Source organism: Fundulus heteroclitus, chromosome 15, assembly GCF_011125445.2.
Source record: "Fundulus heteroclitus isolate FHET01 chromosome 15, MU-UCD_Fhet_4.1, whole genome shotgun sequence".
Taxonomy (NCBI): Eukaryota; Metazoa; Chordata; class Actinopteri; order Cyprinodontiformes; family Fundulidae; genus Fundulus; species Fundulus heteroclitus.
In genome coordinates, this window is record NC_046375.1 from 14,043,262 (window position 1) to 14,062,945 (window position 19,684).

Consider the following 19,684-nt stretch of genomic DNA (forward strand, 5'->3'; position numbering starts at 1 on the left):
TGTGAAACTCTTCAAGGTGGTAGAGAGAAGCTTAATCTTATGGAAAACCCCTAATTGAACTTTACTATTTTTCTTGTTTTTATTTATTTATTTATTTTTTTCATTTTTGTTATTCTATCCTTTACCTATGTATGATTTTATTGCAAGCTTGGTATGCACATGGTGTGTGATTCGTAATAACTCTAATTTTCATTTTTGATCTGTCTGATCGCCTGGCTTTATTTAAAGGCGTTAACTTCAATACAAAAATACAATAAATAAATAAATAAATAAATAAATAAATAAATAAATAAATAAATAAATAAATAAATAAATATCTGACAGCTTAACCGGGACGCTTTTTCTGGTAACAACACCGGATGTCGTTCATCGCAAGCACTTCCGGGTCAACATTTCACAGGGGAAACCTGCTGCTGTCTTCTTTTTCCTGAACGGCTCGTCGGTTTTGTTTGACAACCATGCCGGGCCCCGACAAAGAAACGGACCTGACGGAGCGGGTTGAAGCCTTTCTGTCCGACCTGAAGCGCGGCGGCAGCGGGGCGGGACCTCTGCGGGGCTCGGCGGAGACCGCCCGAGAAACGACCGCTCTGCTCCGCAAAATTACAGCGCAGGCCCGCTGGAGCAGCGCAGGTTCTTCTTCTTTTTTTACTGTACATTTCAGAGCGGCATCTGGTAATACTGCACAGGGCCAAGTGGCTGTAAAGGTGTTCGTAGTTTGGTTACAAACATCTTAGACCCCTGATGTAACATCTGTTAAATCATAGAAATGGGGCGGGCTGCACGTGATAAACTTGTGTGTTTGTTAAATTTAGCAACAATTTAGGCTCAGTTTTGAAACAAACTGTTGTTAAAACTACAAAGTAACGACTTTGCTTTCTACAGTGTTCATTTGAGAAAAGAGGATGGATAGTCTAGGGGTGTTTTGATCACCCCTCATTCGGGTGATCAAAACATTGTTCCTTTAAAGGAGAAGTCCGGTCAAAATCAGAATTCAAACTGCTGAAAGTACTTTAAATATAAAACTACTACATACTGTGCAAAAAATTATAAGTTTTTTTAATTAATAATAATTCTCATTTAATCATGTTTATTTGGAGGAATCCATCTTGGTCAAGAATAGTACTGTCACCTCCCATTTTTTGACGTCACTCGGCGGACCCGCTGTTGAGCAAGTTTCAACGCTCTGTTTGTCACGCGCACTATTTTCCAAGATGGCGAGGGCTGGTGCTCTGTACGAAGCAGAGAGTGATGAAGTACTTAGTGACAGTGATGAGAGTTCTGTGGAGTCATCATCATCTGATAGCGATATGGATTTTTTAGAAGAGTTTCTTGACAGAAACCGGACTTTTGACGGAATCCAGCGCACCTTTTTCCATTGCAAACTCAGTCGGGTCCTACAGAATATATCTATACACGCCTGTGTGTGTGTGTCTGTGTGTCTGTGTGTCTGTGTGTATGTGCGCGCTCCGCGCAGCACGGCTTTGAGCCGTGGAGCGCGCACACAAACACACACACACACACACACAGCGGAGGAGAGATCGCTGAAGTGACTTAAGTTAGCTGATTATTATAGTATAAGTATTAAAATATAAGAGCATTCCAGCACATGCTGGGCAGAGCACAGCTTTGCACGGCGCTGCAGCTGAGCGCGCGCACACACAGACACAAACACACACACGCACACACAGCGGAGGAGAGATCGCTGAAGTGACTGTGTTGAAATAAGCAATGTTTTTTTCCACTTTTACCAGTTGTGTTGGAACATCCGATGGCCATGTACGTGGGCATTGTTCCTTTAGCAATTGCTCGTGGGAATGTCAGCAGTGAAGTCCTCTGTAAATACGAAAAAATTATTGATGATCGCAGCTATGTAGAACGGCTCCTATTGACTTTGCATGGAAAGCGGAGAGAAATGCTGTCGCCGCTTCCGCTTTTCCACGCCCCAGGATGTGATGTCAAACGCCCCTTACTGCCCAAATATGGGCAGTAATGTCAGCCCCCATACACAGTGATTCAGACGACAATTTATGTTTTTATTTTCTTATTGATTAAAGATAAGTTCATTAAATAACCACAAACGTATTAGTTTTAGTTATAGCTAATGATACCCTGATTTTTCCTTGTTGACCGGACTTCCCCTTTAAGCCAAGCCAACAACAACCCTAACGACTCCTCGTTACAGAGGAGTGGACCAGTTTCGGTCCAATCTCCTGGCTTAATGGCTTTAACGACCGCCCATTACTAAGGGATGGACCTGTTTCGATTGAATTTGCATGTTATCTAAGCCATTACAAGGCCTTTGTTGGGCAATGGTATAAAGTTTGTTACTCTGCATTACTCCAGACTTTTTCAATTAAGAAAGCTTCCTGGAGAGGAAGCGAAACGTCTTCAACTACTGAAAACAAGTCCAGTTGCTTTGTTTTTTACTTTTTTTTTTTTTTTTTGAGTTGTTAAAACAACACAAATGTGAGAAACGACCGATAAACCCCATTAAACGTGTGTTTGATTTCTGATTTTAGGTGATCTGATGGAGATAATCCGGAAAGAAGGAAGGAGAATGACGGCCGCCCAGCCTTCAGAGACAACGGTGGGCAACATGATCAGGAGGGTCCTGAAGATCATCAGAGAGGAGTACGCGAGGTGAGGAGAGACTGCAGACAGTCACCTAATTCATGCTGTGGGAATGCAAGATAATCCCTGCTGGACAAAATGACAGCAGCACGTAAAGATAGTCAGATTATGTCGCTAAATGTGTTCGTAACGCATCAAGTTATTGTAACATGTGGTATGACTGGACAAATAAATATCCGTCCACATACAGTCATGGTAAAAAGTAAATTGTGATTTTGTGTGTGTGTGTGAGCGTATTTAATATCATCTGTTGTTTGCCAGGTTGTACAATATTTGAATCCTGCCTTAAATGTACAAACACAGCAGATTACGTCATCTCCGCCTTTTTGTGTTCCAGTTTCCCTCTTGTCGGACAGGAGGGGGAAAAAAAACATGGATGCTCGCACTGTTGTTAAAACAATAACAATGACAATAACGCTGCTCTAGGCGGTATTTTGTGCAAATAAACGGAGCTGAAACATCCCGTCTGATGAGCACTGAGAGGTAGCTCCTGTAGGACTAACTAAATGTTACATAAATTATAGAGAGCTGCTACAAACAGTAATAGAATGAGGTTTTACTCAGTGTTGCTGCGAGTAGCAGCCATCATGAAGGCTGATGTTGGGTAGCATCCTGTTGCAGCAACTTTCCGACTCGTAATACTGACTTTAGGGACCGTTCCAGTTAACCTTTCTGCCAGGTTTAAACACCTAAAACATTCATTTAAACAACACAAAAAGGAAAGACAACAGATCTTCTCTGGCAAGGAGAACGCCAGAAACACATTCAGGCATGTGTCTCCCATCGCTCTGAAGTGTATCCCTGCCTCCCCTTACTTTTTATTTTCCCAGGGAAGCAAACTGCAGTGTGACCTTCAACATTATAAACTAGCAGTTCAGTTATACAGAACAATTGAGCATTCAGTTCTCAGGGAAAGGAGTTGCCACATATGGCGAGGTGCAATTCCTCACAGTTGCAGATAGTGCTGCAAAAACAACTTTATATCAAGAGACTTTTTCTCTTCACAAAACCTCACTCTGTCACATAGGAGAGAAAGATTAGTCATCTGAAAGACACTTTAATATCTGAATAAACTCAAACCGTAAAACCTTTTTAATAGTAATGAGTAAATACATGATAAATACGATGAATATGGGAAATAAAATAAAACATGTAGAGAATAGTACAAATAATTCCAACATTTTCCGACCCGGAGGTCTTGAAATCTGATTACCGAGGGCAGATAGACACTATAGGTACCACTTGCTGCTTCAATAGTATTTAAGAGGGAAAGTAGGAACCAGGTGCTGGCAATTAAAGCAGCTGTTTATTGGAGCGTGTGGAAAGTATCTCTGTAAAAGTTATGAAAGTAGCCCCAAGTTTAGACAATGCAGTGCTTAGAAAAAATGGCAAAAACACTCAACAGCTGCGTCTAACACCCTGTATGCTTTATTTCATGAGTTAAATGTTAAAATTCCTCACAGTACAATTAGGAAAAAGACTAAACAAATGGGACTTATTTGGAAGCGATGCCAAGAGAAAGCCCCTTCTTTTTAAAAAGAATGCCGCAGCGTGGCTTATGTTTGCAACATTAAATCCACTACCGCGTCTGGAATAATTGCCTTTTGACAGATGAGACCGCGGTAGAGAAGCTTTGGCTGTAATGCTCCAAAACCAAACACAGCATATCAGCACAAACCCATCATAGCCGTGATGATTTTGGCTTGCTTTGCAGCCATGGGACCATAAGCAACTTGCAGTTATTAAGGCCACCTTGAACGTATTTCGGAGTCAAATGTGAGTGCACCTACCTGACAGCCGAAGCTGGAGTAAAACTGGATCATGTATGTCGCAGAACTGAGGCAATGTTGTAAGCAAGGGGTTCAAGAATTCATCCACAAGAATATGAGAAACATTTTCAGCGTTTGAAAATAAACCATTTGCACGGTTCAGTCTGCTTTTGTCTCTTGTAGATTTGTCTATAGCTCATGTGTTTGAGTCTCTTTATTTGTACGCACTATGCCTCAACTTTCATTCTCCAGACTTTAATGAAAGCTTTTAAATCACGTTCCACACATGTGACATCACCAGACGGCTACCAGTTATGTTTGATATCTCCTGATTCACTTGATAATGGTATAGAGTCAGGGTTTATATGTAATCGAGATGGAAGCTGCTAAATTACACTTCGGATACCTAAACTCATTGTTTAAACAAAACGACAACATTTTCTCAAATGTTTTGACCTGTTGGGATTTTTTTCCCCCCTCCCTCAGATCTCGAGGTAGCAGCGAGGAGGCAGACCAGCAGGAGTCCCTCCATAAGCTGCTGACTTCTGGAGGACTCAGCGAGGAGAACTTCAGGCAGCATTTTGCCCCCCTCAAAGCTAATGTCATTGAGGCCATCAACGAGCTCCTCACTGAGCTGGGTAAGACGGCGGAGCTGCTTTACACCGCATCCACGTCCAATTAACTACCCACGGCTCAGAGTCTGGCCTTCCTCTTTATGTGGTTGTTTGCTTACTAATCTTCTCTAACGAAGAGTACGTCACAGTACACTCATTCTGAAATGAAAATACACACAAACACGATTGGTTATTTACAGGTAGCAGAGGTGTACGCCATTAACAAGGAAACTGGACAACAATTACAAACTGAGTGTTTGAAGAGTTTTTAATTTTCTCCTTTTTTCTGATTTTTTCCTTTCCAGAGGGAACAACAGACAACATCTCCATGCAGGCCCTGGAGCACATCCACTCCAACGAGGTCATCATGACCATCGGGCGCTCTCGCACGGTGGAGGCTTTCCTCGGAGATGCTGCTCGGAAACGCAAGTTTCACGTCATCGTAGCAGAGTGCGCCCCCTTCTGTCAGGTATCTGAAGTGCATTGAGACGAGCGTGAAAAGCGAACGGCTACTTGGAAAGCCTCAGAAACAAACTTTAATTTCTTAACAGGGACATGAAATGGCCACCAACTTATCCAAAGCCGGCATAGAGACAACAGTAATTGCTGACGCTGCGATATTTGCAGTCATGTCTCGGGTCAATAAGGTATTTACCCCCACAGAAGACAAGTGTTTTTGCAACTGCATGGTCAGGCGGTGTATTTTAACGTGGGTCTGTTTGGCAGGTCATCATAGGAACTCAGACGGTTCTAGCGAATGGAGGTTTGAGGGCCGTGAACGGGACGCACACTCTCGCCTTAGCAGCCAAGCATCACTCAACGCCTCTTATCGTCTGTGCCCCCATGTTCAAGCTGTCGCCACAGGTGGGAAAACACTCGGTTGATTTCTGCACCAACTCTCAAACACAAGTAAAAAAAATAATAATTTTTTTCTGTATGTAGTTCCCAAACGAGGAGGATACTTTCCATAAGTTCGTCTCCCCACATGAAGTCCTCCCTTTCACTGAAGGTACACCCTCACCATTCGACCTTAAGTTTAAAGTTCATCTTTGGTAGAATATGCCAATTGTTTTAACTTTACTTGTTTCAGGCGAGATCCTCTCAAAGGTCAACGTGCACTGTCCGGTGTTCGACTACGTCCCTCCTGAGCTCATCACGCTGTTCATCTCTAACATTGGGGGACACGCACCTTCCTATATCTACAGGCTGATGAGTGAACTGTACCACCCAGAGGATCACGAGCTTTAATCATTGTAACAAATAAATTCATTTAAGTTAAAATGGGTCTGCAGAGCTTGTTTTTTCTTTTTGCAGCTAAACTGTTTTATGCCTAATAATAATAATAATAATAATAATGTCTCAAACTGGCTCATTGGTAGAAGCACTATGCAACTAAATGACACTTGAAGTTACGATGTCAAACAGACCTCAGAATGACGAGAAGTGAAAGTGCCAAACAGAAGTTCACTTTGCGTTTACTTGAAAAACAGATCAACAATGCTATTTCCTTAGTGGGTCACTTCTAAAGAAATATGACATTGCATTTTATTGATGGGTATTAAACTAAAGGGGACTGAACAAAAATAGATGCCACAAAGTTTTTTTTATTTGGAAAAATCATAAAGCCGTTTGTCATCACTCTCTCTACACACAAATATGCAGGTCGCTGGTGAAGAGTCATCCAACTCATGGTCATTCCATTTGGAAAAAAAGTCCAGTTGTTTTTTTTAAACTTTTTTGGAATTATGCAGTTCGTTGTGTTGGCACATAGTCGTTTATTTATTTTTATTTTCGGAGACATTCAAAAAAATATTTAAGAATATGGTTAAGAATAGGGTTGATACAGTGTCAGCTGTCCTCCAGAAGGAGATGCTGTTGGCCGACTGTCACAGCTTCTCTTTAAGCGTCATTAAGTATTGTGCACTTGGAGCGCTTACGCCCCATGTCTGGCTCCACATGAACCCTGACATGTGCAAGCTTCCCGGTTCCTTCACCTCTTGTAAATGCTGGAACTTTCAGTGTAGCACCCGTGAGGTCAGCACTTTCCTCAACATCAAAGCCAAGATCTGCCAGCACTATGTCGCCCAGTGAGAGTTTCTGAAGAAACCACAGCTCTCTCTGTTATTTGTTTGTCACTGGCATGCCCCTGCCCTGTTGAAATCAAAGACATGGCTTCTTGTGAAGTAACGCGAGTTAGGTATTTAATTGTGTGGCTGCTTTTGTAGTTTAAATGGATTTCTGTATACATTTTTGCACATAAATTTTGAGTTTTCTCAATATACGGTTCAAATCAGTCAATAATGACGCTGACATGATCACCAAACATTTTGACATATTGATGTGGCATGCTAATGTCAAAAATGTAAGCTAAACGATCCAGGGGTAAATTTAGGTCGTGGGTGCATAATAATTAATAGTAACATTTGTAACAGCACACCAATCAAAAGGGCAAAAGATGGAAGCCCTGTAGAATTTAACGTCATAATTGTCCTACAGGGAATTCTTATCCATCATTTTTTGGAAAAAGCTTCTTTTAAATTTGTTATTTTGCTGCAATCGTGCAATTTCATCAAGCACAAGAGCACACAGTCTGCACTCCTGCTGCTGCTTTCCATCATCATTAAAAGTCAGCCACGGTAACAGTGATGTCTAGTGATAAAACAAAGAATAAAATGAATTAACATGTTAGGATAGGTAAATAAAAGCCCTTATTTTTGTGACCCTGGTAGCCTCTCCAGTCTCACATGTAGAATGGAAAAGCGGACTACGGTAGTAGTTATTTTAACTTCTTTGGTATTCTCATCAGCAGGACGGCTCTACATAATAAAACATGTAGCAGCTCTTACTTTCAACTCTCCACTCCTCCCCTGTTCTCCCTGAAACAGTGCCGGTAGGAACCAAAAATAACAGGGTGTTATCCAATTAATAGCAGCAAAATTAAAGGTAAATATAATGAATCAAGGTTACAATATTCATTTCAGCTCAAAAGTACCTTTACCAATCACAAATCCATGGATACTCAAATAACCAATAGTAGATCTGGAATTGTTAGAAAAGACAAGAAATACAAATTGTGTCAAAATCAGATATAGCCACTAAATACTTTAATAAATGTTATGGATATGTAAAAACATGTAACAGATTAGAACATCATTCCTGAGTTTAGAGTGAAAGGTAAGAGAAATGGAGGCCGGTCAAGGAAAGGTCTTCCGAGACTATGACCAAGCCTAAGACCAGACCCTCCAAGACCAACACTGGATCCTATAAGACCAAGGCTGGATTTTTAGAATTAGACCTAAAGTTTAGGACATAGTGTCAAATTCCTCATGCGTACACATACCTGGCAAATAAAGCGGACTCTGAAATGGCAGACAAAGTTGTAAAGGAAGCTATCAAACACATTTTCATTGAAATAGATATCAAGTTCAGTTGAACAGATGTTAAAAGCATCATAAAGGAAAAAAGTCAGAGAAAGAAGATAAAAACAATGGGAAGAGGAAAGGAAAGTTAAATGGTTTTGACAGACTTCAAGATGAAAACAGGAGAAATGAAAGTATCACAAACAGACGCGTTTATTTTTATTTTTTTGTTGAAAGCATGAGGGGGTTCATTTATGTCGTTCCAGTCAACACTCCATGCCAGTAGGTGGCGATAATGCGCACATTCAGTTTTTTTGTCAACCGATCAAAAAACACTGTGGCAGAGAAAAGCGTGGAGGCTCTTCTCACATCGGGGAAAAACAAAAGAATTTCACCAAGCTTCGCTGAGTTTGGATGAAAGCTGAGCTCTAACTGCACAGAAACTGTTGAACATTTGAGGAGAAGCAGAGATGTGGAGACAGCAGGCTGAACGGGGGCAGGAGGCAGCAGAAAAGGAGGACAAAGACGATAAGCTGCGTCACAACATCCTGGAGGCTGATTTCAACCCCAAAGTTCTGCTGCACCGATCAGGTTTATATGTTTTCATCTCAGCTACGATTCATTGTCGTTTGTAGGTCACTAGTGGGTTAACTTCTGCAAGGCCAAATGTACCCCATAGACGTAAAACGGCAAACTGGTCGTTATTCAGTTGCAACAACCACAGACATATGTAGACGTGTCATTGGGCGCAGGTTCGCACGTCAACGTCACCGCCATATTGTATGTGGCAGAAAAAAGTTCTGTTGCAGTGAACGTGGATCAGAGAAGATGCCTCGTTCCTGTGCTGCATGGAAATGTATTCGGGCAGATTTCACTACTTGTATCTGCCTTCTATAAACTAAGGCTGCACCATGATGCAAAACTGGACACACTAAAGCTGCAGAGTGGCAACACTAGAAAAAAGCTGTGCAAGACCATTCTTTTTCAAGGTTTTTAGCTTGCATACAGTACAGACTATTGTATTTAGACATATATGTGCATGTATTGATTTTCAAGTATTATAAATAAGCGAATTAAATAGCTGTGTGATTATATATAACTATAGGTCAAGATTATAGCTATATATATATATATATATATATATATATATATATATATATATATATATATCACAGCATAGGTAGAACCCGCCCAACGACGCGTCTATGTATATAATGTCTATGCGCAGGTTTGCACGTCGACGTCACCGCCATATTGTATGTGGCAAAAAGTAGTGAACGTCTATGTTCCCTGTATATAAGTTCTAAGTATTCAGATAGAAGGATATAGATTGAGCTTATATATATATATATATATATATATATATATATATATATATATATATATATATATATATATATATATATATATATATATTAGGGCTGGGCAACGATTAAGATATTTAATCGCGATTAATCGCATAATTTGCCTGATTAATCGCATTGTATTTACAAACTCCAAGAATGAATTCAAAAGTAGTGTAAAGAGCACTTTTATTTTAATGTTCTGCTGCCATATGAAACACACAACAGGATATATCTATATATATATCCAGGATTGATTTATATTGAATGTGACAGTAGAGTTAATGTACAGGTGTGAAGAAGATGATGTAATGATGCACGCTGCTGTCTTTTGAATTAGCTGCAGTTTATGGAGGGTTTTGAAATTGTAAAGTGGAAAGGTGAGTGGACAGTGGACCAGTTTGACAAAAGTGTGAAGGAAGAACTTGCTTGATGCTGCAAATATTAAAGTTAACCAGGTGATGTTATGGATGTGGAGATTATGGAGAGGGCTGTCCAGGATGGCGCCAAGGCTCTGAAGCTGGAAGGTGGGAGAGATAAAGGAATTGTCAAGGGAACTACCAGATTTGGTTAAAGTGGACTTTGCACAATAAGCGAATGAGGTTACTATGACGTCCATGGCCCCGGAATATATGGGCTGACTATTAAAAATTTCAGTCAAATTGATTATTTTTGCTTTAACCCCTGGTCTATGGCAACAACCGTGTCCGCCATATTGTGAGTGGTGAGTAGGGCTTGGAAACCAGTACAATCCTCCTATAAACGGTGGTTCCTGTGTAAGAAAATTACTGAATATGATTTTCAACTAAAGTGTTATTTATATAACTAAATATGTTGTCAAAGTAACTAATTGTTCAGTTTTATAAGGCAATGACGTCTCATAATCCAAGTATTTATGAGACGATTGAGGGGTCAATCATTTCCCCCTAGAGTCTCTCTCACCAGCCCATATCATAGACTATTTCAGCTCAAACTGCATTTTATGCTAATACTACATGCTATATTTGTCCTTTTAGGTATTTTACTTCCAATAATGTTTATTACATAAGGTTTTCTGATGTTTCTTCGAAGAGTCAAAATGGTGTTGGATATTTAATAGTTTTTATTTCTTCTGAGGGTTTTAAATTTTTGAGGGTGTCCTTTGGGGATGCTTATGTCTCATGTTAACAAGTATTGTTAATTTGGTGTCTCACCAAAATGTCATTATGGTTACAGAACAACAATACTATTAATCAAGACTCTTGATTTTTGAGAAGTTAGTTTAGGGCCCAGCTCCTCTCTCACACACAGTACCTTCACTTTGTCAGCAAATTAAAACTTAAAGCTTTATCAACAAGTTATTACCACCAGAACTGTATTCTGATTGAGAGGGCTTGTTTATGATCCATAATCTGATCAGCTTCTATCTAAATGCTTGTTCCGATTAACTTACTGCCCCCTGCATGTGGAGGATGGAGCCGCAGCGCTGTGCAGCACAGAACATTTTGGGAGGATCATAATTTCTTCCCGCTCTCTCAACAGCAACAGCAGGAGTTCTCAACCATCTCAGAATCTGGTGCGGGTCCATTCTGTGCGCTCAGAACCGACGCACCTTTGCGTTTGTTGTTGTTTTGTTCCGCATGAAAACTTCTGCGTTTGTTTTATGGAAATTCAACAACTGCTAATGTCAAAGTTTTTACTTTGAATGAAGCTTGGTGGAAGTAAACGCACGTCATTATCGGATTATATGATTTTGAGCCCATATCAACGGTGCTTTCGGAATACTTTTTCCTTTTTAATCGAACACATTTCAAGCTGATTGTAGAACATTGCACATTTAAACAAACTCCTGTCATTAACCAGCTAACAAGCTAACAGTCACACACTACAATTTGTTTCCCCCCCGTTTCTGCGCCGATTCTTCATCCGTGTGAGAATTTTTTGAATCTGGCTAAGTTTCAGTTTCATTGCCTGTCCTGCGCCGTGTAGTTTACAGGGTGTAACGAGGGGTCATTAGCCTTTCACAACCACCTCCTGATCAGGAATCGTACCACTGGATGAAAATCAAGCATGTTTGAAATTCAGTCGGCCCTCTTGAGGTGATCGTGAGCGCCTGCCATTAGATAGCCATCAGACTGACGTTCAGGGGGCACCGTGAAGCACAACTTGGGCTGCGCGGGACTCCGCTCACAACCCGGAAGCCAAGCATTGTCGGGGTGAAGCGCGACGTGCTCCCTATCTTTTGCAGACTCAGTTTGAGCTGCGTCCTCTGTGTCATCATTTATAGAATTTACTACAAAAAAGTAGAATTTAAAAATGCCGCCTCCGCTCTGCCTCGCTTCGTTTACATCGCTCTGCAGCCAGTCAATATTGACGACGGTTTGCATGTGCGGTAAACGGTTACGCGACACAGCGAGTGACGGATTATTCATGCGACACAACGAATTGATGATGAGAATTTGTTGCCAACACTTTTAATTGTCAATTTTTGTCAATTCATGGTTGCAGCCCTAGTCTTAAAGTACTTTTTGAATCTGAGATCATAAAAGTTGCTATATGTTAGAAAGTTTACATATTATTATGACCCTAGGAAAAAAATAATTAAAAAATCAATAAAAAAGTGGATTTTTAAGGCTTTTTAGCTCAAGGCTCATAAATTTTTTTTGCATGACCGATGACGTAATTTGCAGGCAAGCGTTGATCTGTTGACATGGTAACAAAATACTTCCTGGTTGCAAACTCGCTTTCTCAAACACAAATAGATGGATTAAACATGGCTAAAAAGTGTGTGGCTTATGGTTGGTCAAATACCAACAAGGATAATGTCTCATTACCCACATTTACGAACCCAAAAAAGTCCCGGTGTTGTGCGAAATTCAGCTCCCCTGTAAAAATCTTTTCCCCTCTGTGTGGGGCGCGCTGCAGCCAGAGAGGCGGGGTTTCACGGCGCTTCTGATCGGTTTCTGGGTAAAACAACTCATATAATCATGTCAAGATTGTAACATTCAGTTTAATCGGCAGCTGTTGTTTACAAAATTGTAAAATAAAAATAAATAAACGCTGTCTTTAGGCAGCTGAAATGTCCATTCTCTCCTCTCCTCCTCACTCATCGCGCAGTGAAGCGGAGAAATATCGGCGTCATCACAGCAGCTCGCTGAGAAGCGACATGCTCTCCACACTACCTCTCAGCACGGCGCTGCTACCCCGCAGAACCCTGAGGCGTGGTGGGGATAGACCCACAGCCCTTTCGGTTCGGAACCCCTAAAATGTTCTCCTAAAATGTTTTTGACAGACTTACCTGAGTCGTAACAGACGCTTGCGCTGTCTTTCGTGTTAAAATCATCACTTTGTGAATCGCCATCTGAACTTGTTGTGGTGTACTTCATTGAAATCTCTGTAGCGTAGCCTGGGCTACACCTACGAATTACGTCATCGCACCACGTGACCCCAAATTGTGGATTTTCAGCCTAGTGGTCGCCGAGAGACAATTTTAAGTCCTTAAAAAAACTTTTAACGGTGCAATCATGATCTTAATGCCACATTTTTTGAAAATATGGTCACTAATGCATGTATTTCCGAGTTGGTCGATCTCAGATTCGAGAAGTAATTTAAGCTCCAGCCCTAGTTGCAAACAGTGCCACATAAAGTGGGTATGTGCTATATGAGGCACATTAGAGAGGGCTCCTCAAGCAAGGGCGGAAAAATTATTTCAAGTCACTATTTTCTGTATTTAACAGCTTCTTGTGCATGTGTAAATGTTAATAACACATCATGTCCAGAGGCTCTGTTCATTTCCTGCTGTAGCCACAGCCCAAACTATTTGTTAGGTGATGCAGCCTCATCCAACAGAGTGTCTAACCTTCTTTGGCACCCTTTGGATATTGTATACCATGTTTTGATCTTCTGTGAAGAGATGGGATATTCTCACTGAATTTGTTTACATCACACAGAAGCCTCTGAGTGATACCAGGCGGGAAGTAAAGGTAAAGTAAAGGTAGACTCTGTCAAAGCTGTTCGTTTCCTGTTGGAGGGGATTTTAGATGCGCTAGAAAAGCTTGAAGAATTAGTAGGAGACAGCAAAATTCTCTCAGAGGCAAAGTCCCTATCTGACTAGATTGCCTGTATGGAGTTCCTTGTTTGCCTCTTAGTTTAGTATGACTTACGTTTGGAGATCAACTTTGCAAGCAAGGCACTGCAAGCAGCAGATATCTCAATGGACATAGCCATTAGATTAATTGATTCTCCTTGCTTAAGTATAGAGTAGCTGGCTTTCAGATGTCTCTTGACATTGCACACGGGATGGCAATTTAAATCGATGCTTCTCCAGAATTCAAAGAGAGATGTTTTAGAAGCAAAAAAGGTTCCCATATGACATTTCCAGCACTGGTCATTGTGAAAAGGAACCCAAAAGGCAGTTTAGATGCATGGTTTTCAATGTCATTGTCGACACAATCCTGCAAGAGCTCTCTGACAGGTTTTCCAGTTTTTAGCTTGTCTGAAAAATGTGAATTTATCACTAAAATGGATCACATGAAGGAATCAATTACCACTAGGGCTGGGTATCATCTAGGATGAGCCGATACAATACGATTCTCGATATAGCTCAGCTTGATTTGACTCCAATATCGATAATTATTACTTTCAAATTAATTCAAATTAATGTTCAAAGTCATTCAGTAAACAAAACCAGCCAAATATTATATTTATGTTCAATTTATTGAACACTGAAATATTTAAAGGAAAATAAAGTGCATTTGGTTCAATGCGTTTAACGTATCACAGAAACCAAAAATGTGCCCAAACGTCTGATTTTAGGGACGGAGGCGCTTCTAAAATCCTGTCGGCCATTCCACACATTCGTCTCACTTGGACTTCCTCGCTGTGAACAGTAATGGTGTGCTGTAATGTCGCCCCCTGGGGGTTGGGAGGTATATAGTTATTGAAAGCCAGAATATCGATATTGAATCGTTTTTAAAAACATTGATTTTAAAATTAATGCACAGCCCTAATGAACACAAATGCCTTGACTACTTGTGGTGTTTCCAGAGATATTATTCAGGAAATTTACCCAGCAAGCTATCGAGAAGAAAACTTTCAACTTATCATGCCAAGCTTGGTTTCCAGAATGCTAGCGTTAGCTCTGTCAAGCTTTGAAAACACATTACGTAAAATATTCTAAACTTTCCCTGTTTATGACTCTGACAAACTGCCGTTGTCTCTGGTTGTGGCAACGTGACTTACTCTAAGGTATAGCTGGTTAACTGAGCATAGACAGCAAGCAGGCGGCTAGCTGGAAGCAGGGCTCTGAGGATGAGGCTCCCAATCCTTCATGCGGGTCTAAGGCTGTCGGAAACTCAACGCTGTGTGGGCTGCAACGTGTGGATCTCTCCTGGGTCGGTTTAGCTTCCTAACCTGACCCCAGCCAGATGGATGTCGCTCCGCCTAGCTTCACTCAAATCCATCTGGGACCTCTCCCATAGAGAGTGATTTCTCCAACCAATTTTATTGTCCAGCCAATCAGGACGCAGGGCTGGAGTTTCATAGATGTGACGTAGTGGAGAAGCGACCGTGAGACTTTTTTGATTCAGACAACAATGGCGGCTCGCATCGAGGAAGCAAGCGTTAACATTGATGCTGCCATTTCTTCCGTGTTGTCCAATCTACCTAATATTGTTTCATTAAAAGAACATCAGAGAACGGCTCTGAAGGCTTTCGTTGGTGGAAACGATGTTTTCGCCCTTCTCCCGACCGGATTTGGCAAGTTTTGTTTTCCAGGGCGCGCCCGTGGCGGAGCGGTTAGCGATTAGCACGAACCATATTAGGAGGCCTTTAGTCCTCGACGCGGTCGGCCCGGGATCGACTCCGACCCGTGGCGCTTTGCCGCCTGTCTTCCCCCCTCTTCCTGTCAGCTCACTGTTAATAAAACGAGTGCCTCTAGAGCCACAAACACATAAAAAAAAAGTTTTGTTTTTTCCTGCGTCGCTCTCATCAGCGTCATGGGTTAGCTTCGGTGTCAGTGGTTGAAATAGCACGTCGATAAAGATGACAGACAAGTGGCTTATCCAATCATATGCAAGGATTTTTGATAAGGCCCAGCCTTCAATAAAGGCAATTCTTATAGATCTGTCCCAGATGGATGAGTGGAGCTAGGCGGAGCGAAATACATCTGGCTAGGGTCAAAAAGCAGTTCCTTGGTGCCTGTAAAAGTCTCACATTTCTTTGTGGTCAAACAACCATTATTTAATAGCTTTAAAAAAAATACATCTTACTAGTGGACTTTTTCAATATATTTCTTTAATTTTGAATGAAAGCAGCCTCATCTCTGCTGCAGTCCTGCATTCCGTGTCACAGACACATCTAGTTCCTGATTGGTTGTTGAAGCACGGCAAGATACAAAAGTTCAGCTTTTTCAACTTCAACAACTGTTGCTTTGCATCCATCGCAGGGCTCGTGTTGCTCTGCCTTCGCTTTGATAGCCAAAATTGTGCGTTTTGCATTGCTAGAATTACCTCTGTGGCCTCGCTTAGCTTGCGTAGCGTCACGTAGCTCCCGTGTGGCACCTGTGCATAGGGAGATTATTTAAATCTGTCACTCTGCATGACACATTCACGCTCAATGTGAACGCACCTTTACACTTACCTGGGGCTCACACTGACTACGGTGCAGATTGTGGTCCTGATCCAGTTCCGGTTTTCCGCAAACCCCAACTCACACTGCTCATAGGGAAACAGTGGCCAGCTTTGGCTCTGGCTGCAGAAATCGTGCTGGCAAAAACAGAAGTTCATGTGGTCCTTTCTGTTGCTATCCCTCATAAATGATTAAAAAACTCTCATTCAGGAGTTTGATCCGGGGACCGCTGCAGCGTCCGGTCAAACTTCCTTCTTACAGAACTTTTTGCAGCGCGGCACGGCCTCAGTAAACGGACCCGCAACCGCATGTAATTGATGTGAGTGGACACACTGATTTTTAAATATGTGGGTTCCTTGCAGCGCTGTAACTGTATCTGCACGGTATTCAGTGTGAGCCCGTGGTTTGTGTACCGCCTGTAATGGATTCAGTCTTGTCTGGAGGTCCCACCATCCCTCAACCCAATTTCTAAACAACACTACATGTTTGACTTTCTGTGGGATGTTCTTCTTCTTAAATGCTGTGCTAACTATGGGATATAATTAATGGGATCTTCCAGAAAGTTCTCCTTTTGTCCCATAAGTCCAAATCATATTTACTCCAAAATCCTGAGGATAACCAGGAAGTGTTTTGGCCACTGGAAGATGATCCTTTGTGCTCTTTTTGGACAGTAGGGATTTCCACCTTGGAATCTTTGCATCACAATAAAAAATATACCTCTACAAAGTTTATTGGTGTGCTCTGTAACACTTTCATATAACAAAAGCAACAATGCAAAACAATTAAAACATATGAGTCAAAATAAATAATTAAATGGAACGTAAGCACCTATATTTAATAAGTGACTCAGTCTAGGCTAAGGTCAAAATTCTTACTAATATGCAAAATGTTTTATTGTTTCCTGCAGATGTTATGCAGATGTGGATTGTTAAAGAAGAAGCTCCTGTAGACGACAGATCTTCTGCTGACCTGGAGGACTCAAAGAACCCCTATGTAAAAGAGGAGGAGGAGGAAGTCTCCACAAGTCTGTGGGGCGAACAGCTCAGTGGGAAGGAGGAGATTGATGCTATTGGTTTTCCAGTCACTCCTACTCCCATAAAGACTGACGATAATGAACTGTCTCCTCTGCTCTCACCCCTTTATCCAGAACAAATTAAATTTAGTGAGCTTCCAGAAGAGAATGGTGGAGGAGGAGAATCCATCAGGATACAAGATCATGGAGATAATTTAATTTCCTTAAGGATGGAAGACACTGAGAAGAATGAAGAGGGCAATGATGTACATCACTGTGTATCAGAGTTGAAAAACTTATCAGAAACTGGACTGAAAACTAGGGAGATGAACAATTTGTGGAAGGAGGGCAGAGTTCTTGAAACAGATGGAAACATTAACAAAGCTTTCTGTTTCTCGCTGGATGACAAATGTGTTACAGAGAGGAAAAATATGGACCCACTAAGAAAAGTGCAAACAGGAGGGAAGTTTTGCTGTGAAGATTGTGGTAAAACATTTAATGGAAATTGCCCTTTAAACATGCATAGAAGAATACACACAGGAGAAAAACCTTTCTGTTGTGATCATTGTGGACAAAGCTTTACCTTTAAAACAAATTTAAACGTTCACATGAGAATCCATACAGGACAGAAATCTTTCTGTTGTGGTCAATGTGGACAAAGATTTTGCCAAAAAGCGTATTTAAACACACACCTTAAAATCCACACAGTAGAAAGATCTTTCTGTTGTGATCGATGTGGCCAAAAATTTACATATAGAACAAATCTAAACGCTCATATGAGAATTCATACAGGACAGAAACCTTTCTGTTGTGGTCAATGTGGACAAAGATTTAGCCAAAAAGCATCTTTAAACACTCACCTTAAAATCCACACAGGAGAGAAACCTTTCTGTTGTGATCTATGTGGAAAAAGATTTAGGCAAAGAGCACCTTTAAAAATACACCGGAGGATCCACACAGGAGAGAAACCTTTTTGTTGTGATCGATGTGGACAAAGATTTAGTGATAAAAGAAATTTAAACACACACATGAAAATCCACACAGAACAAAAATCTTTTTGTTGTGAGCAATGTGGAAAAAGATTCAGCCAAAAAGCAAACTTGGACAGTCATATAAGAATCCACACAGGAGAGAAACTTTTCTGTTGTGATCAATGTGGAAAAAGATTTGGGTATACAACCAATTTAAAAAGACACATGATGATCCATACAGGTCAGAAACCTTTCTGTTGTGATCAGTGTGGACAAAGATTTAGCTATAAAAATGTTTTAACCGCACATATAAGAATTCACACTGGACAGAAACCTTTCTGTTGTGATTTGTGTGGACAACGATTTAGTCAGAAACCAACTTTAAACTCTCACATGAGAGTTCACACACGAGAGAAACCTTTCTGTTGTGATTTGTGTGGAAAAAGATTTGGTCATAAAGTAACTTTAAAGAGACACATCAGAATCCATACTGAAGGGGAGTGATTAGTCAGCTATGACTTATCGCTCAAACTGCACCGCTATAGATGGCTATCAAATGCATGTGTTAAAATACAACAAGCCGAGCTAAGGTGTGTTTTTAGTGCATTATATAAGCACTTTTATTGTTTCAGAGACAGAACAAGGGCACGTTGCTGTCATTTACTTAACCATGAGCTCCTCTGTAACCAAAATATGTTTGAGTCAAGGCTGATTAGCTGAAGCTTGGACCAAAGTAAGGATTAACTAAAAAATAAGGAGTCAAGGTGTTGCAATGCCCTATTTAAAGCCCAGACCAAACCTTGATTGAAATATTATGATCTCACTAGAGCTGAGCTGAAATCAATGTCTGCAAATCTTAAGGGAAGTTTATTTATAAAGCACTTTTCAGTAACAAGATGATTCAAAGTGCTGTACATGAAAGAAAAACATTACACACAGGGAATACATTACAAAGGAACGCACATTGCAGTGGAAAGACCAAGATATAAGACAATTTGTGTGCTTCTGTGCTTTTTGTCTGTCTTGTTGTGTCTCTGCTCTGTCTTCTGTAACCCCCAGTCGGTCGAGGCAGATGACCGTTCATACTGAGCCCGGTTCTGCTGGAGGTTTTTCCTTCCTGCTAATGGGTGGTTTTTCTTTCCACTGTCGCTTCATGCTTGCTCAGTATGAGGGATTGCTGCAAAGCCATGGACAATGCAGACGACTCTCCCTGTAGCTCTACGCTTCTCCAGGAGCAAATGCTGCTTGTCGGTACTTTGAAGCAATCAACTGGTTCCCTTATATAGGAAATTTTTGACCAATCTGTATAATATGATTGATTTTGACTTTGTAAAATGCCGCGAGATGACATGTTTCATGAATTGGCGCTATATAAATAA

General features: G+C 41.0%; 2 protein-coding genes across 2 annotated transcripts; both read left to right on the plus strand.

Annotated features, from left to right (window-relative positions):
- The first annotated feature begins 458 nt into the window (after positions 1-458).
- On the plus strand, positions 459-6,295 carry eif2b2 (eukaryotic translation initiation factor 2B, subunit 2 beta). Its single transcript, XM_012867370.3, has 8 exons — positions 459-630; positions 2,520-2,640; positions 4,887-5,038; positions 5,320-5,483; positions 5,566-5,661; positions 5,741-5,878; positions 5,957-6,023; positions 6,105-6,295. The coding sequence occupies exons 1-8, from the start codon at positions 459-461 to the stop codon at positions 6,260-6,262; spliced, it is 1,068 nt and encodes a 355-aa protein (XP_012722824.1). The 3' UTR covers positions 6,263-6,295.
- Positions 6,296-8,701: 2,406 nt separating this feature from the next.
- On the plus strand, positions 8,702-19,397 carry LOC110368805 (gastrula zinc finger protein XlCGF57.1). Its single transcript, XM_021318900.2, has 2 exons — positions 8,702-8,964; positions 17,230-19,397. Exons 1-2 carry the CDS (start codon positions 8,844-8,846, stop codon positions 18,807-18,809), a joined length of 1,701 nt encoding a protein of 566 aa, XP_021174575.2. The 5' UTR covers positions 8,702-8,843; the 3' UTR covers positions 18,810-19,397.
- The last annotated feature ends 287 nt before the right edge of the window (positions 19,398-19,684 follow it).

Bases quoted from the DNA above. Each gene is read 5' to 3' on its own strand.
- eif2b2 (XM_012867370.3), top strand. From the start codon at position 459: ATGCCGGGCCCCGACAAAGAAACGGACCTGACGGAGCGGGTTGAAGCC. The intron at 5,484-5,565 runs GTATCTGAAGTG...ATTTCTTAACAG, and splicing joins AGTGCGCCCCCTTCTGTCAG to GGACATGAAATGGCCACCAA. The intron at 6,024-6,104 runs GTACACCCTCAC...TACTTGTTTCAG, and splicing joins AGTCCTCCCTTTCACTGAAG to GCGAGATCCTCTCAAAGGTC.
- LOC110368805 (XM_021318900.2), top strand. From the start codon at position 8,844: ATGTGGAGACAGCAGGCTGAACGGGGGCAGGAGGCAGCAGAAAAGGAG. The intron at 8,965-17,229 runs GTTTATATGTTT...TGTTTCCTGCAG, and splicing joins AGTTCTGCTGCACCGATCAG to ATGTTATGCAGATGTGGATT.